This window comes from Danio aesculapii, chromosome 19 (genome assembly GCF_903798145.1).
Source record: "Danio aesculapii chromosome 19, fDanAes4.1, whole genome shotgun sequence".
NCBI lineage: Eukaryota > Metazoa > Chordata > Actinopteri > Cypriniformes > Danionidae > Danio > Danio aesculapii.
The window spans coordinates 18,797,580-18,821,283 of NC_079453.1; the positions used below are offsets into that span (position 1 = coordinate 18,797,580).

At 36.6% G+C, this 23,704-nt stretch overlaps 1 protein-coding gene across 3 annotated transcripts in view; it reads right to left on the reverse strand.

Annotated features, from left to right (window-relative positions):
• smarcc1b (SWI/SNF related, matrix associated, actin dependent regulator of chromatin, subfamily c, member 1b) overlaps positions 1–23,704 on the reverse strand; it is a 37,800-nt gene that overhangs the window by 10,731 nt on the left and 3,365 nt on the right. Inside the window, exons 4-23 of one of the 3 annotated variants that reach the window (XM_056480072.1) lie at positions 22,463–22,544; positions 22,277–22,369; positions 19,949–20,015; positions 19,766–19,835; positions 19,576–19,651; positions 19,280–19,402; positions 18,115–18,194; positions 17,815–17,936; positions 16,696–16,755; positions 16,585–16,619; positions 14,626–14,738; positions 14,154–14,225; positions 13,964–14,077; positions 9,454–9,607; positions 9,166–9,276; positions 8,991–9,050; positions 4,623–4,881; positions 3,878–4,030; positions 1,950–2,017; positions 1,756–1,849 (exon numbers count right to left, since the gene is read on the reverse strand). In XM_056480072.1, coding sequence (XP_056336047.1) covers positions 1,756–1,849; positions 1,950–2,017; positions 3,878–4,030; positions 4,623–4,881; positions 8,991–9,050; positions 9,166–9,276; positions 9,454–9,607; positions 13,964–14,077; positions 14,154–14,225; positions 14,626–14,738; positions 16,585–16,619; positions 16,696–16,755; positions 17,815–17,936; positions 18,115–18,194; positions 19,280–19,402; positions 19,576–19,651; positions 19,766–19,835; positions 19,949–20,015; positions 22,277–22,369; positions 22,463–22,544 — 2,006 coding nt within the window. Of the gene's footprint in view, positions 1–1,755; positions 1,850–1,949; positions 2,018–3,877; positions 4,031–4,622; positions 4,882–8,990; positions 9,051–9,165; positions 9,277–9,453; positions 9,608–13,963; positions 14,078–14,153; positions 14,226–14,625; positions 14,739–16,584; positions 16,620–16,695; positions 16,756–17,814; positions 17,940–18,114; positions 18,195–19,279; positions 19,403–19,575; positions 19,652–19,765; positions 19,836–19,948; positions 20,016–22,276; positions 22,370–22,462; positions 22,545–23,704 lie in introns of all 3 variants that reach the window. The other 2 variants (XM_056480071.1, XM_056480073.1) reach the window with 2 other exon arrangements.

Sequence of the window (23,704 nt, forward strand, 5' to 3'; positions counted from 1 at the left end):
ATTAAAAGAGGTTATTAAATCGAATTAGTAATTAATAACTTGTTTGAAGTAACTAACCCAATGCCGGTGTTGGTATTTGCTAATTCACATTCCAATATCACATTGAAATTTATATAATTGAATATATAAAGCATAAAGGTACATTCTTTATAGTAAAACTTTTTAAAGTTTTATTTAATAATAAAACTAATTCATATTAAAATATATTAGTAAATATTTTAATTAATATTCAAACATACTCACTGGCCACTTTATAAGGTACACCTAACTAGTACCGGGTTGGACCCCCTTTTGCCTTCAGAATTGCCCTAAACCTTCATGGCATTGATTCAACAAGGTGCTGGAAAAATTCCCTAAGAGATTTTGGTCCATACTGACATAAGAGTGGTCCACCACATCCCAAAGGTGCTCTACTGGATTAGAATCTGGTGACTGTGGAGGCCATTTGAATACAGTGAACTCATTGTCATGTTAAAGAGAAACCAGTCTGAGACAATCCGTGCTTTATGACATGGTGCATTATCCTGCTGAAAGTAGCCATCAGAAGATGGGTTCACTGTGGTCATAAAGGCATGGACATGGTCAGCAACAATTCTCAGGTAGGCTGCAGCATTGACACTATGTTCAATTGGTAATAATGGGCCTAAAGTGTGCCAAGAAAATATCCCCCACAGTATTACATCACCAGCTTGAAATGTTGATTCAAAGTAGGACGAATTCATGCTTTCATGTTGTTAATGCCAAATTCTGACCCTACCATCCGAATGTCATAGCAGAAATCATAACTAATCAGACCAAGCAACGTTTTTCCAATCTTCTAAGGTCCAATTTTGGTGAATTGTAGCCTCAGATTCCTGTTCTTAGCTCACAGAAGTCACACCTAGCCCATCCGCCTCAAGGTTCGTCGTGTTGTGTGTTCAGAGATGCTCTTCTGCATTCCTCGGTTGTAACTATAGGTATTTTTGAGTTACTGTTGCCTTTCTATCAGCTCAAACCAGTCCGGTTATTCTCATCTGACCTCTGGCATCAACAAGGCATTTGTGTCAACAGAACTACTGCTTACTGGATATTTTGTAGTTTTCGAACCATTCCCTAGAGATGGTTGTGCTTGAAAATTTCAGTAGATCAACAGATTCTAAAATACTCAGACCAGCCCATCTGGCACCAACAACCATGGCACGTTCAAAAATCACCTATCTTCCCATTCTGATGCTCAATTGAACTGCAGCAGATCGTCTTGACCATGTCTACATGCCACAATGGAGTTCCTGCCATGTGATTGGCTGATTAGAATATTGCGTTAATGAGAATTTGGACAGGTGCACCTAATAAAGTGGCCGGTGAGTGTATTAGTAAATGTCAACAATACATTATACAATTTTATAACTGTTTTTGAGCAAATGCATGCATCATTGGTGTCCATCAAAGACATGACCAAAAATAAACTGAACAAGTACTATTTTTCTGAATGGTAGTTTATGTTGCTATATTCACAATCATAAATCATGCAGTTCACTTCTTTGTGAATGTTAAATGAAACCGTTTTCAGGTTTTTGTTTTATTTTTTTCAAAATACATTTGGCATTCAACCACCGTTTGAGTAGGTCAGTAGTAAACTATTTTTAGCTTTAGTGCGCCCGAGCTGTCATGTCAAATGAACTTCTGTGAATATTGAATAATATAGCAGCAACGTGTTAAATCAAGGTGAATCAATGCAAAGTGTTTTAATATGCAGAGCATCTGAGCTCCTCTGACCTGCTGTGCTCTCGTCTCCTCGCTCTCCTTCACTCTCTTCTTTCTCCTCGTTCTTCACGCAATCTCTCTCTTCCAAAATGCTGTCACCCTCCAACTACAGCAGACAATACAGACTCAGTCACAATCACACATTGCTCATTCGGATTTGTGAAATAAAATAAATAATAATAAAAAAAACTGCAGAAAATTATTACCGAAGAAGATTCGTGTACCTTTTCATGCTGGTCATATTCAGCATTCATCGTTTCTATACCACCTCCATCTTGAAAAAAGAATAAAATAAATTTATTTTTAAAAATAGAGAACCATAAACTAGTCAAAATCCTAATGTTAAGTGTACAACACATTACATAGTATAGGGAGTATAGAGGTCAGACATGATGACTGACATTACACATTACATTGTTCTTCTACCACTTACTGCCCTCCAATGGATGATTTAGGTAAAACCATTCCCACAGCAACAAACAATAACATTGTAAATCATAATAAGAATTTAAATAAACTGTTTAATGTTTTAATTTACAATGTTGAAATTAGAAACCATAATTTCAGGTCATGTGATCATTCAGAAATCATTATAATATGCTGATTTGGGGAATAAGAAACTTAACTTTGCTGAAAACTTTTTTTTTCAGGACTCTGATAAAAAAGTTTAAAAGAACAGCATTTATATGAACTAAAATCCTTACCTTAAATCACCAAGTTCCTTTATTTATTTATAAAAACATACATTAGTTTATTAATAAAATTATGACAGAAATATTATTACCATCTACAGTATATCTTAGAGACACCTCACATAGGTCTCAAACTCAATTCCTGGAGGGCCGCAGCTCTGCACAGTTTTGCTCTAACCCTAATCAAACACAGTTTATCCAAATAACCAAGGTGTTCAAGACTACGGCTGTTTCTCATTTTGTGTTCTTGCGTCTTCGTGTTCTTATGTAATGTCATCATCAACTACCAAAGTTTAGTTCCAAAACTCAAGACCGCAAGACGGGAGGACGCGTGAAAGGTCCCGGATGTGTTCTTGATATTTCTAGACTTGAGCACAAAATTAGCAAGAGAAGTCCCAAAAGTCATTGCGATTGAATAAAGGAGATGGAAAGTGCAGCATTTTATATAGATTTATTACTAAAGTTCAGAGATATAACTTATTTATCTCTGGAGTTTCCCTAAATGAGACGATGAAAGTAAATATTAACATGAAAATCTTTATAAAGGCATAAACACATTAAGGGTGTCTATTTGCTGAAATTGGTACCAAAAATAGTTTCATTTGTATTGTGCAAAGTATATTTGTAAGGTCTTTATGCATAGTATATATTGTGAAAAGGGAAAAAATAATTGTACGAATGCTGTAATAATTTTAATAGTTTAAATAATTTTCCATTAAAAACGCGTGAAGGTCATGTGATCATCAGGAAGAACGCAGCATCTGATATCTCACAGAACGCGTTCTCTGTTTTCGCGGTCTCCCGAGTTCGTTCTTTCGAGGTAACTTGGCAAGACCACTCTCCACAAGAATGCGAGTCTGATCTCTGCGTTCTTGGAATTGAGAAACAGCCTACTATTAGAGAGTAGTCTTTGTAGGACACCTTGATTAGTTGGATCAGCTGTGTTTGATTAGGGTTGGACCTGAGGCCTTCCAGGAATTGACTAAGACCTATACCTTAAAATGTTAGTTCACCCAAAAATGCCATCAGTTTACTCAACCTCATGTGGTTTTAAATCTTTCTTCTTTTTTTCTTCTGTTGAACACTAAAGAAGATATTTTGAAAAATGCTAGTTGATGGTACTTCATTTCTATTCGATACCTGAATTCCATAGTAAGTAAAAATTACTATTTGATTTGATGGGTACCATCCACCAGCATTCAAAATATCTTCTTTTGTATTCAACAGAAGAAACTCAATAGGTTTTCAACAAGTAGAGCATGAGTAAAGGATGAAAATTTTCATTTTTGCGTGAACTATTGATTTAATGTTGATAACAAGGTTAATGACATTTAACCATACAGTATATACCTGGTTTTTAGCATGCATTTCAAATGAAAATGCAGAGGAGAGATTTGATAACTTCCATAAAACACACACGCACAAAAAAGTAAGATGAGTACCAGTTTTTTCTGAATGGTCAGGATCGAGTCCTGCAGCTCCGCCTGTTTGGGGTGTGAAGGCTGGTTCTAAATTAAGCCTGACTCTCGGTGCTTTGTGAAAGTTAACATTGAAAAACTCTGAAGGGGCGTCTTCTCTTGCTCTCGAAAATTCCTCTGTAAGATAGTTCTACATATTAATACAGACATATACAGTGCTCAGCTTAACTGAGCACACCCATTTTGAAAATGAATATTTTTTGCCATTTCTCAGTGAATATAGGTCATGTATTTTGGTGCATTTAAACAAAACAGATTAAACAGATATAATTTATTAAAATAATATTTTAGTCACCAAACACATTTAGAAATTGAAAGATAATACAATTAAATTCAAGCTAAATATTGCAAAAAAGATTACTACCTACAAAATTAACTCGTTTTTTTCCATTTTATTGCTTCTCTAGATTGTTCCTTTTTTAAATTTGTATTTAATATTTTTCTATAACATATAAAATTGAGTGTACTAGTTTTTGTACCATTATCGTAAGTTATTTTGTTAGATAAGCTCTAGATTTGGCTTCAGTACTGACTAATCTAATGTATATGCACAAATATAATATTGTATAGCTTCCTATTTAAAATATGAACCTAAAAGATAGATTTGTGAGGGGAGTACTTATAGATGCTGAGCACTGTATAACATAAACATTCTCTCTTTGTAACATCATATCTTCAAATTACCACATACAAAGATACAAACTCTGACCTAAAGCTGCTTTGGCTGCTGCAGAGGCCACCCGAGAGTCCACCACAGATGCAAGAAAAGCAACAGTGCTCATCACAGGGTTCCCTGACTGGCTGAAGGGAACCGGCTGATAGGCCAGAGGACCCATTGAGGCTTCAGAGTTCTCTAGGTATGGGTCCTCTATGGGTAACCGCAAAAAGTGAAGAATGCAGTCATCCTGTGTGCGGCTGCCCACGTGCTCTGACACCTTATTCCAGTCATCTTTATACATCTCCAAAGCCTGCAATGAGCAAACAAATAATGACAACCTACTCCAAAGCAAGGACACCATGGTGGATATAGAGGGCTTTATATGGGCTTTACATTCAATATAAAACTTGCATAATAATTATTATTGATCATCATTAATATTAAATGGGTTATTATTGTAATGATTTCTACTGAATAGAACTGGGTATTGTTTTTTTATGATACCAGTAACCACTATTTTGACTTTAAAATCAACACCTGAATGATACCTATAATGACATTTTTTCGATACCAATTTTAAAAATGATACATCTTTTTTCTAAATTATTTTTTTTTACACAAAGGAACAAAATGTAACAAACACAATAAATCCGTCCAAAGAAGTTCAGTTAAACATGAACAGTTTCATGTGAGTATGTGATGTTCATTGCTGCATATTTAAAGTTCTTAGAATTTGCTCCGCAGTTCTAAAAAATATTTTCATTTCTGCTTTTCAGAAGACAGACAAGCCTGATGATATCCTGCTGACTGATAATGCTGTCACAAAAGAATTTTATTTCTTTTATTATTATTATTATTCACTCACCAGCCACTTTATGAGGTACACCTGTCCAACTGCTTGTTAAAGCAAATTTCTAATAGACATGGTCAAGACAATTTGCTGCAGTCAAATCAAGCATCAGAATGGGTAAAAGAAGGTGATTTAAGTGACTTGTCGAAGTATTTCAGAAATGGCTGATCTGCTGAAATTTTCAAGCACAACTATCTCTAGGGTTTACAGAGAATGGCCCGAAAAAGAGAAAATATCCAGTGAGCGGCAGTTCTGTGGGCGCAAATGCCTTGTTGATGCCAAAGGTCAGAGGACAATGGCCAGACTGGTTCAGCTGATAGAAAGGCAACAGAAACGATGAGTTATTCAAATAGCTTCCACAGTCACCAGATCTCAATCCAATAGAGCACCTTTGGGATGTGGTGGAACGGGAGATTCGCATCATGGATGTGCAGCCGACAAATCTGCAGCAACTGCTTGATGCTATCATGTCAATATGGAGCAAAATCTCTGAGGAATATTTCCAGTTTCTTGTTGAATCTATGCCACGAAGGATTAAGGCAGTTCTGAAGGCAAAAGGGGGTCCAACCTGGTACTAGTTAGGTGTACCTAATAAAGTGGCCCGTGAGTATATTATTTACATTACTATTTACATGATATTATTATAACATTATATTATTATATAATAAAAGTATTATGTATTTATTCCAGTGACAATGTATTCAAATGAACAGCATTAAAACAGCCCTGTTATTTGAAAATACATTCAAAGAAAGTCACATGCATCTGTACATGCAATGTTTCAGGTCATACATTAATTATTTATCACTGAATAGCAGGCATCCAATCATAGCTGACATCATGAAAAGCTGACATAACTAAATGCATTTGAGGTTATAGGATTGACGTAGCCAACATATGATGACATAACCTAAATATTTGCGTGTATGATAACAAAAGACAATGATTTATATAAATGTTTAATGAATAAATGTTTATGGATTTTAGCCTGGCTTCCACTGTGAATGGTTAGTCCACTACTAAATTGGATATAAACTTGAATAAAACGCCACAGCCTACATCTTGGTCAGTGTTTTAATTTCCGTTGTTCTACAGATCTGTTCTACAACAAAAGCTACTTTAAGCTTAAAACTACTTTTAAACTTTAAGCTACTTTACACTTAAAGGGCACCTATGGTGAAAAATCTACTTTTTAAGCTGTTTGGACAGAAATGTGTTTAAGTATAGTGTATAAACTGTCATATTGGGGGTGATATAAACACACCCAGTCCTTCTTTTTTCAAATTTAACAACATAAAAAACAGTGGACCAATTGGAGCGGTTTTCAGATCGACCGCAACTTTACGTAGGAGTGCGGTCCCCCCGCCCACCAATATTGATTGACAGCTGCGCGCATTAACATGTCCGGTAGTCACGTGTATAATCATATCATCAAGAGAGGAAGAGCGCAAAGCAGCCGGGAATAAAAGGTGTGTTCAGTTCGCTAAAGTCATCAATCATCATCAAAAGTGATCGAGAGTGAGTTTTACAAGTTTAAAATGTTTTAAAACAGAGCATGTGTGTAATAAAGTACAGCGATTCACTTCAGATTCACTTAATCAGCACAGCCGCGTGTCAGAACAATTATAAAGGAAGACGCTTCAATCGCAGTTTGTGGATGTTAAATCAGGTTTATTTTGTACATTAATATAAGAGATATCAATACAGCAGTGGAGATTACCAGTATCATGTCACATATGCGTGCAAAACGAGTGCAAAGCTTAACGCTCTCTCTCTCTCTCTGTGTGTGTGTGTGTCTGCGTATCTGAGCTATGCGTGTGTGTGTGTGTATGTCTGCGCTACGTTTGTGTGTGTGTGTGTGTGTGTGTGTCTGCGCTATGTGTTTGTGTCCTTGCTGTGTGTGTGCGTGAACTTTGTAATGACATTGTGTGTGACTCATTGTTGCAAATCCACAAAAAAAAATGCATCAAATACTGATAGTTAAAGTTCTTACTGTAGTATTTCTCACACACGTTACATGAGATCTGCTTCCTGAGGCAGCCGAGGGCGGCAATTGCTGACAGGCACGTGGGAACGGTGGGCGGGGAGGACTAGCCTTAAAGGGCCAGTACAAAAAAACAGCAAAACCTTTTTCCATATATAATATAGACACTTCAAACAGCTATAATAAATAATCTGATGGGTGTTTTGAGCTGAAACTTTACAGACACATTCTGGGGACACAAAAGACTTATATTAAATATGAAATAAAGGGTAACCAATGTGCCCTTGAAGGCTACTTAAAACTTTAATTTACTTAGAACTACATCAAAAAACTTCTTGACAAACTTTTAAATCTAGTTTCTGTTGTTTTACAGATCTGCTCTACAAGGGTAATATGCCACCATTTTGACACTGCAGACAGTTTTATATAAACTTCAACTTTATTAAAGCCAAAGTACCTTATTAATACTGTCAGTATTAGTATTAAACTATACAAGATAACTAGATCTGGCAACGTGTAGGAGCGGAGACCTCAAGAGCTCCTTCACACCACCTGCACCTGACGGCTGCTGTGAGTCAGGGAGGTGAATTTTTGCAGCGACATGATTTTAAATACATTTTCATTCATAGAATTTCATATTTTATTCTTGTGGCGATCTTATACAATTAAAACAGCAAGTTGAGTCGCAAGAATGGCACAAATACAAGTGTAACAGGGTTATCCTCTCGCAGAAGCGGTTCACTTCATGCGTCAATATCAGTGGTCGCTAAGTTCTTTTGCAATAAATTTGCTGTCCAAAACACTTGGTTCATTAACACTAGCTATGTTTCCATCTAAAGATGCGAATTAAACTTGCGCACAAAACTGTAATATCGCAAAAGATTTACGAATAAAGCAGCGTTTCTATCCAATGAGTCAAAGAGAACAAAATCGTGGAATTTATTGAGGTAGGAGAAGCTGTGTGAATCTTTTCTTCAATTAATAAATGATTTGAGCCTCAGAAGAAAATGCCGACACGCAATGAACAAGTGGTGGCATTTGAAGGCATGAGACTTGGAACACAGATGCTCTGGACAATTCTGGAGTTAATTAGTAATATGATAACACTAATAGGGAAATGGTTATGGCAATTTAGAATGACCAAAACAACATTTCAGATGCTTTACAATGTGCTCACCCTTCTGGTTTGTCCATTCACACACATTTTAAAAATCCCTTTTTTTAATGCGCACACTGGAATTTGTTCGATAAAAGTGTTTTCATCGTAGTTTATGCACATCTTTTCTTATCAAATAAAAAAAGTTTATGCACATGCATAACTCAGTTATGCACATGCATTTTTATGCGCATTTTCTGATGCGCAATAGGTGGATGAAAACATAGCTACTGAGATTGATCATTTTAGGTCTCAAAATGTTGGATTTTATATCTATTCAATTTAAATTAAAGGAATTTTTTGGACTTGGAGTTTTGGTTGACATCAAAAAAATAATTGGCAAAACCATACAGTACTACTGCTGCTGAAGTCTAGAGTACAAATCTTTAATTCAATTATATATTAAAAAAAAAAAATTGACTGGATTACCTCCAACAGCAAGAGTGTTTCCTGTTCTGTCCATTCTCTCCCTGCACTTGCACCTTTGCTCTTAAAGATTAAAAAGTAGAACAGAAATCAAGAACACAAAGTTCGGGTGCACAAATGGATTCAAGACACTTGTGGTAAACACTTCTAAAATAAAACAATTTGCAATTTCTTTTACCTTTGGATGTTTCTTAGCGTAAATGTCACTTCGTAAACCAAAGTTCTGCAGGTCAGAAGGTTTTTCTCTTGATTTCTCAGGGAAATGCAACATATGCTGAGAAGCAGAAACCTTCAAACACACACATAATTTGATTTAATATTTTGTTTTATAATGGCTAAATTGTAGACCCCCCCCCCCCCTCCCATTATATTGCAACTTCTTTACGCCAGTAAGTCATTGTTTAGTATTCATTTAAAGCACAAAACTGATGCTTCTCAATGTACAGTCAAAGTTTTTATGTATCACCTGTAGTGGTCTGTGCTGTAGTGGGACAAGTCCAGATGGTGCATCTGTAAGAACGTTAAAGTGTGGTGTCGGGGGTGGGCCCATAGGGAGGGGGCGACTCTCTGCGTCAACTTGATAATTTATCAATCCCCACTGCTCCAAAAAAGAATGAACCCTAGACATACACATAACCAGGTTAATAAATTAATCACAAATGATATATGCACAGTAGAGTAGCACAGTTCTGGATAAATTGAGAATCATGACTTTTTGTACTTAAAGGTGACATCGGATAAAACTTTTGCTCTTGTGCATTTTATTGTATTTAGTCTTTGCTGAGTCTGCCATCTCAAAAAACATGCAGCCAGTTTATTATAAAATTTGCCAGCATTTGACCCATTTTGTCATCATATACACACATATACATGTATGTATGTATGCATGTATGTATGTATACACACACACACACACACACACACACACACACACACAGCTTACCACAGGTTTGAAATATACTTGCGGTGGTAGGTGGATTGAAACACCTTTTACCCACAGCACATGATTACACACAAGTGACAAAAAAAGTGATTTTTAGCAATATTTGTTTAGATGTAATTTCGTCCTCTCTGAGTAAATAGAAAGTGTTTAGTGTCATTTAGATCAAAGAATTAGTTATATACAGTTTCTAATATGGCTGACTACATCCTACATTGTGAAGATAAACGATTATATGCACGTGAGATGTGGTGCAATGTCAGATTTTGCCAAAACATTTACTGTCATGCAAGTCATTTAGACAGGAAGGAAGGAGAAGCTTAAGGCTCTGCTAAACACTGTGTGTAATGCGCTAGTTTTGCTAAGTCAAGAATGGATCAATACCAGCCATTCGTGATCCAGCTTCAGAGGTCCAGGGTTAGCACCATTTTCTTTCAATGGGTCATTTTTACCACAGTTTACAAAGGGTGTTCATTTACAATTGAGTATTTTTCACCAAAGATAAAGAGCTCTGTTTTAACAATCTCGGTGCAAAATCTAAACCTCATGGCACAAAAGCATTAAGGGTGTGTACAAATACACTATTTTATAGATGGAAAAATACAGCCTGTGCAGTGGTGCAGGGTCTAACAGGGTTGTGCTTATTCTATTAATGAGTTATGGGTGTGTTTTGAGCATAAACCAATTGCATTAATGCATTAAACCAATCAGAGTCTCATCTCACATTCCCTTTAGAAGTCAGTTGCGTCGCACCATGATGCATTTGCTATTTACATGGTGGACTTTGTAAGTTGAAAAACTGAATGCTTCACTAGCGAGAAAACAGTTAAAAAGACCATCTGCAGTGCAAGGATAAAGAATGAGCCTCCTCCATTCGGTCTTTTTACTTTACTTTCACTCTTTACTTTACTCCTTTACTTTTGTGGATAAGGAAACGGTGTTGTACGCACCCCTCAGAAGACGTTCATTAATGTTTATTTAATTTTGTTTAAGTGCAAATATTTGTTTCAAAACATTTTCTAAATTCAGTTCTAATTTCCAGCAAATGAATAAATGATCAATAATAGCAATTAGTTATATCCAGAGAGTTATATCCAGACACACGTCCTATTCTTATGCACCATATGGTGATGCACACGTCTCCAAAACCTGACAGATGGACAAACCTAAACTTGTTTTTATTAAAAAAAATATTAATTTACATATAATAAATAATACTACTAATAATAACATTAGGCAACATGGTGGCACAGTGGGTAGCACGATCGTATCACAGCAAGAAAGTCGCTGGTTTGAGCCCTGGCTGAGTCAGTTGGCATTTCTGTGTGGAGTTTGTAAGTTCTCCCCGTGTTGGTGTGGGTTTCCTCCGGGTGCTCCAGTTTCCCCCACAAGTCCAAAGACATACGCTAGAAGTGAATTGAATAATCTAAATTGGCCATAGTGTATGTGTGTGAATGAGTGTGTATGTATGGCTCCCAGTACTATGTTGCAGCATGGAAGCTGCGTAAAATAAATGCTGGATAAGTTGGCGATTTATTCCGCTGTGGCGACCCCTGATGAATAAAGGGACTTAGCCGAAGGAATATGAATGAATAAGAACAATATACAATTGCAAATTGGCATGAATAAACTGAAAAAAGCCCCCCTGAGATGAAGGCATGGAGGTAGTGAGCAATCCTTTAATTTTTTCATATTTAAGATATTGGTGTATTGCTGTACATCCTGTGTAAGCATTTGGACTTGCATAATCGCACAACGTGCTCTGCGCTGGATTTTAGACCTGCTTTTAGATGGTCAATGACACAGTGCGCCTTAACACACCTCCTTTCTAGACCGGCACAGTCCTGAGTCCGCAATGTGGTGCAAATGGATTTGCTACTTAAAGAGCCCATATTATACATGAAATAGGGTCATATTTAGGTTGTAAGGGTCTCCAACAACAGTCTAATATTCATGCAAGGTCAAACAACACTTTCATGGTCTTATAATCTGCAAATGTTTTTTCCCTAATTATCCCAGCAACTCCCATATGAATCGTTCAGCGTTTCATTTATTCCCAAACACCTCCTCAGAGCGAAGCTAATTTGCGCTGATTAGACCGATGACAGCCTGCTGCGATTGGTCGACGACACTGACAGGCTTCAGCGCGAGACAGAGTGAAATGCCCAGCAGAAAATCAACAATATAAAAGTAGTCACAGTGCATACACGCTTCATAGTGGATTTTGGCTGCCAGTGGGTGAATGTAAATACAGACGATGGACTAGAAAATACCGACGACTAACTATTTTATCAAGCAAAAAGTCCAAGAACTGGCGAGGAGATCTCCTAGCCCATCACAGTGTACATGCTCTTTTCACACACACACACACACACACACGCACACGCACACGCACACGCACACGCACACACACACACACACAGGGCCGGCGCGTCCATAGCGGCGTCGGAGACACCTCCCTCACCACCCGCGTCCTCAGTTATATCCGCGAATAATAAGGGTGGATAATGAGGGCGACGTGATCATCCTTTGCCTAGAGCGGCAGTTCAGCTTGCTCCGGTGCTACGCACACATATTACACTCCAGAGAACACAACACACACGCCTTGAGCGCCAGTTCAGCTTGCTGGGTGCAATTTAGACACCTCACCTCGAACCTGAGCTGAACTATTTTGAAACTTGACCGTTGCATGTGTGTAGAAACAGCTGACGATCCGTAAACAAAGCGGCACGCGTCGCGTTTTCAACGTGGCTTTACACGCGATATGAGAATATAAAGAGTTAACCTGATACAGTACACGCAGTTACAAGTAACAAAACACAACTAAATACATAATTTGCAAGCTAGAGTAAACGAGGCAATAATTTTAATCGCACGTACTTACACTTGTGAAATGGGGGAAGAAACTGATTCATGATGCACTGATCCATGTTCTGACAGTCTTTACTGATCCTTCCTTTAACAAACTGATGAAGTCTTCTTTGTAAGCATGTAGTTTCCAGAAGCACTCGATCTGCTCAAGGCTGGGCTATATAGCTGAGGTTTCATCTTTGATTAGTCTGTCAATAATATCCATCTGCACAGCGTCACTTCATACGACCGGTGTCTGTGTGTGTCTCTGTGTGTGTGTGACTTTTTTTTCTGTTAGTGGGCGGGGCCGCAGGTTTCAAATCTCTCGGGTTTGCAAGCGCGACTACTTGTGTTTACGAAACACCTAATGACTCGTTATCAAGACGACTCGTTTGAAGCACTATGAGTCGACTCTTTTATAGATGAATCAACAGTTTTAAACACTGTACACTTACAGATTTAAGCCTTAGCTGGACATTTCACTTCACTTAGAGCTGTGTGACACTATATGGAAGAGCATTTTCAAAAACCCATAATATGGGCTCTTTAAACAATGTGGCGCAAAACATGAAAATTAGTGCTGCGCCGGTCTGAAAATGGCAACAAATTTTTCTAAATACGTCTTGCGCCTTATTGCGTATGATAGGACCCAAAGACTTTTCAATAAGATCCTAAAAATCATCTCAACTTGTGAAAAATGGGCATCCGATGTCATATTTAAACAAAGATCTAGATTATATAGTGAATCTTTTGAATGAATGACTCAATGACAGATGCATTTTTAAGTTACTTGGCACATTTACTTATGTAATAATTTAAGTTTCTGTAGACGTCAGAGTAACCAAACTATAAACTTTTATCCCAGAACATTTGTGACTTAGACTTTTTGTAGCACAGAAATGAACGGTGAAAAGACTTTAGCCCAATTGACACTGAGCTGACAGACATTTCAGACAAGTCATTCCACAACCAGACAAGCACAGATTTAGTATTTAATCAGCAAAAACAGGCTTCAACGGATGGCCACAGACATAGCACATTGATATGACACCATGTATTGATGTCTATTAGCGCAGTGTGAATAGGCCTTGGTCTTCAGTCTTAGAACTCATAAATTAATTCCTGTTTCTAAATAGCAAGATCACAATATATACAAGATGTTTACATCAAGATCACAAACACACACCTTATGAGAGCACACACATCTCCAGTTAGGTTTCGTCTAGAGGAGGTTGAGGTCAGATACTCCTGAGGGTTTAGCCGGTATGTGTCAATCATGAAGTTGCGATATGCAAGATATCTACAAATACAAATATGTTAATTCAGAGCTCATATTAATCCAACATAGTATATGCATGTAAACAACAGTGACTTACATTTCTGGAGTTTTGGACTTGTTTTTCCCATTGAAAAACTCTGGAAGAGCTCGTCTCTCAATCTGATGAATACTAAAAAAAAAGAGAATCACATACACAAAAACACACACACACACACTCCAGTATTACTCTTTGTAAAAATGTAATTGCAACTTCCTTATAACTGTTGGTATAACTACAGCAGCACGTATAATACTGAGGTTTTGTAAAAACATTCACTGCCTACACTTAAATTATGGATGGAATTTATTATTTAGAATGTGTCATATGAAAAAATGTTAGCCCAAACGATTATGAGTAGGTTGAAATATGGGACAATTTTAATTTCTTCACTTAAACTATGAATGGTACTGAATGTTATATTAAGAGGAAACGAAATAAAAAAAAAATGTTTCAAACAAAAAGAATGGCAATTGCATGAGCATTAGCCTCAGCTCTCGAGTTGGAGTAATCTGGACAGATAAACTCTTACCAGTTGTAGTCAAACCAGGAGGCATAGGTGGGCACAATGATGTGATGTGTTTGCTCTGTGGCACTTTCCTCCCCCTCCATCCCACGGCCAAACTCCCTCTGCTCCTCCTCATCCTCCACACAAAACATCGCAGAACTCACAGATTTAAGCACAGAGTAGACAAAGAGAACTATAACAAGGTTATAACAAGTGTTAGTCTGGACAGAAAGCACTTGTATAACTTGACTAAATGACTAACTTAAAATGTATTAAAATTATTACTTAAAATGACTTGGAAAAAGAATGCACACACAAAATACAAATTGGTTGTTCCTAACTACAGTTAGGTCCATAAATATTGGAACATCGACACAATTCTAACATTTTTGACTCTATACACCAACACAATTGATTTGAATTGAAATAAGATGTGCTTTAACTGCAGACTGTCAGTTTTAATTTGAGGGTATTTAGATCCAAATCAGGTGAACCGTGTAGAAATTACAACAGTTTGCATATGTGCCTCCCACTTGTTAAGGGACCAAAGGTAATTGGACAAAATAATAATCATGAATCAAACTTTAATTTGTTCATTTTTGGTTGCAAAACCTTTGTAGTCAATTACAGCCTGAAGTCTGGAACGCACAGACATCACCAGACACGGACTTTTATTCCTAAGTTGTGCTCTGCCAGGCCTCTACTGCAACATTCTTCAGTTACTGCTTGTTCTTGGGGCATTTTCACTTCAGTTTCATCTTTAGCAAGTGAAATGCATGCTCAATCGGACTCAATTGACTTGGCCATTGCATAACCACTTCTTTCCCTTCAAAAATTCTTTGGTTGCTTTAGCAGTATGCTTGGAGCCATTCTCCATCTGCACTATGAAACCCCATCCTATGAGTTCTGAAGTATTTGGCTTAATATGAGCAGAAAATATTGCCTGAAACACTTCAGAATTCATCCTGCTGCTTTTGTCAGCAGTCACATCTTCAATAAATACAAGAGAATCAGTTCCATTGGCAGCCATACATGCCCACACCATGACACTAGTACCACCATGCTTCACTGCTTAGAATCATGAGCAGATCCTTTCCTTCAACATACTCTTCTCTTCCCATTACTCTACTACAAGCTGATCTTGATCTCATCAGTCCATATGATGTTGTTCCAGCACTGTGAAGGCTTTTTTAGAACTCTAATCTGGCCAGGGTGTTTTCTTCACCAGGGAAAGAATTCTTCAGTCGTCCACCACAGTTTCAGTAGTCTTCCAGGTCTTTTGGTGTTGCTGAGCTCACTGTTGTGTTTTTTCTTTTTAAGAATGTTTCAAACAGTTGTTTTGGCCATGCCTAATGTTTTTGCTATCTCTCTGATGGCTTAGTTTTGTTTTTTCAGCCTAATGATGGCTTGCTTGACTCATAGTGACAGCTCTTTGGATCCCATCTTGAGAGTTCACAGTAACAGATTCCAAATGCAAATAGAACACTTAAAATGAACTCTGAACATTTTATCTGCTCTTTATAATAGGAACAATGAGGGAACAACACACACCTGGCCATAAAACAGCTCAGAAGCCAATTGTCCAATTACTTTTGGACCCTTAACAAGTGGGAGGCACATACGCAAACTGTTGTAATTCCTACACCGTTCGTCTGATTTAGATGTTAATGCCCCCAAATTAAATGACAGTCTGCAGTTAAAGCACATCTTGTTTGTTTCATTTCAAATCCATCGTGTTGGTGTATAGAGCCAAAAATGTTAGAACTGTGTCGATGTCCAAATATTTATGGACCTAACTGTATGTTCTAAAAGTGAAAAACAAACAAACATTCAACCCCTTCTTTCCTTGGCACACTATTTGTTCAGTGCAGCCATGGAGTATTGTCCTTTTGTTATTTTTTATAGACCTTCTTAGAGGCTTTTGGAGAAAATAAGTTTTTTTAGTAAATGCACAAACTACTTTATATTGTTAGGCTGACTTACTCTGACACCAGCGAGCAGATCCTCTTCCTGGTCATCTGAGAGAAACAGACACATTAAATGTATATACTGATATACAAACAGACAAACAGTGAAATACACAGGCAATCTTACCTAAATCAGCCATAACGCCACCTTTGACTGGAGTATTTTCACTGTCTTTTTTCAGGTTCACTGTAAACAATGAGAAACAAATGTGCTGTCAAAGCCGGGACATACCAAGCCAACGACAAACAACTAGGACCAACGAAACCCAACTGTGTTGTCACCTCATGTTGGCTCACAGCTGAACCAAAAAGCTGCATGTGAACATACCAAACGAACAAAAGCTGACTGTAACAAGAGGCATGTTCTGAGCCTGTGCAAGAGGCACACTCACACTCTAAGGGTGTACTCATACTAGACACAGTTGCCTTGATTTGTAATTTTACCCCCTCCCCCTCAGCCTGCACTTACACTGTATTTTTAACTTCCGAGCCCAAGTACACTTATATCATCAATGATGCGACTGTTCGGATAGGAAGAGAAGCTGTCTCGCTCAATACAATGGAGATTGCTTAAGTTTTATATTGTTTTGTATTATTTTAAGTCGTTTGGGATGCGATGACACAGTCAAACATTTTGCCAAACAGATCCACCACTTTTGAAGCTCAAAGTTTTCATGAATGTCATTGTGCTGTCATTGAAGTCATCGAAGGTGGCAGCTGACGTGCAGCTAGGGGTTTGCATCTTTAATATAGTATGGCAGTTCGCATTCATTAAAAAGTAAGAATGATTAATAAATTCATATGAAACCATCCCTTAATTGACGTTGTGTCTTCAGTTTCATGCTCAGACGTGCTTTGTACTCATAACAAAGCCTAACCAAACCGCTCTCCAGACCATGTATTCCAACTGGGTGTGATTCGGAGCACTCACACTTGTCAAACGAAAAGGGCAATGGGGGTCAAACACGATCAGGCACTGTTCGTATAGCCTAGTGTCAGTACAACCAAGCTGCTGAATAACCGATTAGAGTGCTCACTTCAGCCAATGGTATGATGTCAATTCCACATGGTGAATCAGGCCAACAATCTCCGGTGTTAACCTGACAAGAGCTACCATGTGGAACACACCGAACCAACTAGTCTGGCTGAAGCTGCCCGACAAAGACCAGTTGGCTTGGTGTGTTCCAGACTTTACACTCTTAGCATCAATATGAGTATTTAATGTAAAAAATATATAAATATTTACCATTTTTAGGCAGGATGACCTCCTCCATGTTGGGGACAGGTGTGGGATCCTCCATCTCCTTAGTAAGATCCTCCTCTGGATCCACCTCTTCTGGCTGGCCACGTTTTTTATAGACCCCTGAGCTACTGGGTTGCATCAAAATCAACATGTCATGTTATTAGGAATCATATGCAATCTTGAATCAAACTGGATTTATTAACACTTTCAGAGGGAAAAAGGCAACAATACCTTTTGATTTATTACAATATATTTGACACATAAATAAGACAACTTATTACAATTTAAGAAATTTAATTTAACCTTTTCTTTCCTCCCTTTTTCTTTGACTCAGAAGTTGGTGGAGATGGGGACCGCCGCCGTTTCTTAAAAGGTTTCTGCTCCTTGTTGAAGTGAAAACAAAAAGAGGAGTCTAAAACATTGCATACTTTAAAACCAAACACCATACCAAAGCCAACAGCAAAACAAATGAGTTTGAACCCTTTCACGTTTACGATCACACAGGTGTGATCAGCCTTGGCTGGTACCTGGAGCGTATCAGTGTTTTAAAACAAATATAATTTATTTTAGATTTCAGAATTTTAAATACAACATTTATCATTTGATGAGGTATATGGAGACGACAGTAATAATTATTTTTAACTATAATTAGAAGATATGCATGATTCATATGAGAAATGTAGTTTAGGTGATTATAACGTTTATTACATAAACAGCCATCTATTTCAGGAGAAAATGATGAATTAACATGTTGTAAATCCAGCAGCTCTGATCCCTCCTGCAGTGTAGACTAATCCCATCATCATTCATAGACCAACTAATATGATCAAAATTAATATTTTTAACTCATTTTTTAAATTAGTCTCTGATTTATCAGAGGTCGCAACAGCGGAATGAATCACCAACTTATCCAGCATATGTTTTACGCAGCGAATGCCCTTCCAGCCGCAACACAACACTGGGAAACAACCATACACACTCTTTCACACATACCGCTAATTTGGTTTTTTTAATTCACATATAGCGCATGTCTTTGGACTGTGGGGAAAACCGAAGCATCCAGAGGAAACCCATGCCAACACAGGGAAAACATGCCAACTTCACACAGAAATGCCAACTGACCCAGCCGGGGCTCGAACCAAAGACCTTCTTGCTGTGAGGTGATCATGCTACCCACTGCACCACCGTGACGCCCAGTTAGGATATCAGACATCTCACAATATAATCAGGACATTTGTCAATATTTGCAGAAGTAAAAAACTAAACAAAACCAGATATATATGCAAGTCATTGGGGTAGCGGTGTGTCACAAGATAAACCTAATGCATCACCAAGGAAACATTAAAGCGATGTGTTCTAAATAATAGTTACATTACAAAAAACTCCCATAGGAGTCAGCAGGAGTATTTAATACATAAATTAGAAAGGGTTAAACATGGCATGAAATTGGATTAATAAATAAACATACTTCAGTATTTTGGTAGATCCGCCGCCGGAAACGCAAACTATTCCCGTTCTCATCAATCTCATAGTCTTCTTCATTCATCCACTCGTTATATGTATCCGTGTCAAGAACCCATCTGGCATTAACCTGAGGAAAATTTTTTTTATTTTTTTATGTTTTAATTTTAATGTCATCAGGAAAAGCTAATCTCAATTGTTTAATGATTGCTAGAAACAAGAAATTGACAAATATAGATGAAAAGATGAGTTTAGGAGGATCATGGGAAATCAAAGTATTGCTTTTAAAAAGTATGTTATCACCTTCAAGGATCTGTCTGGGTTGGGAGGCTCTTCAACTTCTGCATCTACATCACTTGCTGATATAAGCGAATCATAACTAAAAAATGAAATATGAAAGCATATATAATCATTGCAACATAAATCAAATGCAGCAAATTACAATGCAGACATTTCGAATATGTGAGTAAATGTTTGTGCGATCCTTTACTACCTGTCTGGACACATGCCCCAGTGCACCATCACTTGCCGATCCAATCGCATGACTGGTGTAAACCACTCTTCTGAAAACAGCCCAAAAGTGAAAGAGAAATTATTTTAACACATACATCACTATGCCAAACCAACTAAATAATTCACACGTTGCCTGCACAGAAAGAAGAAACAAAAAACACACCCTCATCTGTTGTGGATGATGGGTAAATCTGGTGAGTTGCTTGTGACTTGTCCTCTGTCACTGATCCCTGAAAAAGTCATGGGTATTTGTTATATGTTTTAGGCTTATGATGCATCAAACTGTCCTGTTGCATTTAATTGCTAAACATTTATCATGAAAATAAGAAACACTACTTAGTGTATTGCTTTATTTTATATAGTCCATGTGTAATGTAATGATATATTTCAACCAAATAGAACTGCAAAAGCATGATAAAGTACAATTGATAACAATTCACAATAAAGTTTCATTAGTAAGTATATTAAAATCGTGGAGAACAACTATTACAGATATGATGTTAAAATTAGTTAAAAAAAACTGACTTGTAATCAAATTACCACCACAGTTTTAATGCATTATTAGGCAATGACTAACTAATTAAACAATTGAGATTCATAAAAAAAATTAGTTTTCAATTAATTCTAGTTACTAATTATAATATTTCATAGGAGGAATACATAGAGATAAGGTTTTTTTTTTCTTAATGCATTTCATTCTTTTATCTTTTCCAATTAAGCACTGGTAATATATATATATATATATATATATATATATATATTTTTTTTTTTTTTTTTTTTTTTTTTATCCATTTTAACATACCTTTTTAGAGATATATGAAGACAACTAGAAAAATAAGTTAGATTAAGTCTGTATGGTATAGGAGTTTTAAATCCATAATGTTCCATTCAAAAACTTGATATATACAGTTGAAATCAGAATTATTAGCCCCCTGAATTATTAGCCTCCCTGTTTATTTTTTTCCCCAATTTCTGTTTAATGGAGAGAAGATTTTTTTCAACACATTTCTAAACATAACAGTTTTAATAACATTTTTAATAACTGATTTATTTTATCGTTGCCATGATGACAGTAAATAATATTTTACTAGATATTTTTCAAGACATTTCTATACAGCTTAAAGTGACATTTAAACGCTTAACTAGGTTAATTAGGTTAACTTGACAGATTAGGGTAATTAGGCAAGTTATTGTATAATGATGTTTTTTTCTGTAGACTATCGAAAAAATAAATAGCTTAAAGGGGCTAATAATTTTGACCTTAAAATGGTTTATAAAAAAAATTAAAAACTGCATTTATTCTAGCCGAAATAAAACAAATTTTCTCCAGAAGAAAATTTTTTTATCAGAAATACAGTGAAAATGTCCTTATTCTGTTGAACATCATTTGTGAAAAAAAGAATAAAAAAATTTTTTTAAATCAAAGGGGGCTAATAATTCTGACTTCAACTGTATAAATGGGGAAAAAAAGCATAGTATATACTCCATCCATTTTCCTGCACATAATAACCATTTCGAACAATTCTTATAAAATGTTTTCATACTTTGTCTAAGAGAAAAAGTCATTTTATTTATATGTACATTCATCGGCCACTTTATTAGGTACACCTGTCCAACTGCTTGTTAACGCAAAATTCTAATCAGGCAATCACAGGGCAGCAACTCAATGCATTTGGGCAAGCTGACATAGTGATTTAAGTGACTTTGAACGTGGCATGGTTCTAGGTGCCAGACGGGACGGTCTGAGTATTTCCAAAACTGCTGATCTACTGAGATTTTCAAACACAACCCTCCCTAGGGTTTACAGAGAATGGTCCGAAAAAGTGAAAATATCCATTGAGCGGCAGTTCTGTGGGCGCAAAAGCCTTGTTGATGCCAGAGGTAAGAAAAGAACAGCCAGACTGGTTCGAGTTGATAGAAGGGTAACAGCAAATCAAATAACCACTTGTTACAACCGAGGTATGGAGAAGAGCATCTCTGAATGCACCACACGTCGAACCTTAAGGCAGACGGGCTACAGCAGCAGAAGATCACACCGGGTGCCACTCCTGTCAGCTAAGAACAGGAAACTGCGGATACAATCCGCACAGGCTCACCAAAATTGGAAAATAGAAGATTGTAAAAGTGTTGCCTGGTCTAATGAGTCTTGATTTCTGCTGCAACATTCAGATGGTAGAGTCAGAATTTGGCATCAACAACATGAAAGCATGGGTCCATCCTGCCCTGTATCAATGGTTCAGGCTGGTGGTGATGTTGTAATGGTGTGGAGTATATTTTCTTGGCACACTTTTTTTTTGACTAGCAAACAATAAGACTTTCAGGGGATATTTGAACTTTGATTTTTGGTAATAATTAAAATCTAATATTAAAACAATGATACACCTGCGGCTAAATATTACAACTCCTTCAACTAGTACAGGTAACTTAATATAAAATACCTCTAAATACACATCACTATTGTCTAGTCAATATTTGTTCTTTTTTTACTTACATTGTGTCGCACGATGATGTCTTTAAGTTTAATAGTTTGCTTTTGTTCCAGATCAGGGGAAAGGTACACCACAGGTCTGCTTAATAAGTTATTCTAACACAAACACAGAAGACAAATGTCAGATACTGCACTGCACACAGATTTGCTCATGATGTTTGTCTTTGCTAAAGATCCAAACACAAATACCTGCATCAGCGTTTTCTCGACACAGCCCAGCATCTCTACATTGCGATCCAGTCTGGATGGATTCTGAAGATCAAAGCGCCTCCTTTAAAAAAACACACACACACACACACAGCATACAAGATAAAAGTGACATCATCTTTATTGAAAACTTAAATTTACTGTTAGTGAAAGCTAGTGTGGTGACCAAAATATTGCATCACAGTATAAGTAACATTAATATCTTTGTCAAATGAAAATCTTTCACATATACACACACACACACTTCTGTTTAAATATCTGTTGTTCAGTAAGATTTTTGATTCTTTTTTTAGGATGCATTAATTTAAATCAAAGGCGAGAGCAAAGATATCGTTACAAAAATATAACATTTCAAATAAATGCTCAGCATAATTGAGTACACCCCATTTTGAAAATGAACATTTTTATCCATTTCTCAGTGAATATAGGTCATGTATGTTGGTGCATTTAAACAAAACAGGTTTATGAAAAAATATTATGTTAGTCATCAAATATATTTACAAATTGAAAGAGAATACAATAAAATCCAAGCAAAATATTGCAAAAAAATAAAATAAAATACAACCTACAAAATTTCAGCAAATTTTTTTTGTTTTGCTGCATTTGATTTTTCCTCTTTTTTAAAATTTGTATTTAATATTTTTCTATAAGATATAAATTTGGTTGTACTAGCTTTTGTACCGTTATCATAAGTTATTTTGTTAGATAAGCTCCAGATTTGGCTTCAGTACTGACTAATCTAATGTATATGCACAAATATATAGTACTGTATATCTTCCTATCAAAAATATGAATTTGAAAGATAGATTTGTGAGGGGGGTACTTATATATGCTGAGCACTTTAAATGCTGCATTTTGAAATTGGTTCAAAGAATCATGCACGGCAATTTAACACAATTTACACAAACATATCAAGAACAGCACAACCGTTCAACACTGCATAATCTGAATAATTCATGAAAGATTGTCACACTGAAAACCAAAATAACAACTGCAAAAAAAATCCGTTGTTTTGCTCAGATCTGTTTTTATTTAATTTTGGGGGTTTAATTTTAATTTTAGATGCAAGTGTGAACTGATCACAATGTTTTCTAGTGATATAATATCAATATTAATAGACTGCTCCTTCAATGAAGCATTAGACACATTTACATCTGTAATGAGACAAGTTATTCGGCTGGATTACTGGTTAATGCAAGTTTATGCATCGCACATATTTCAATA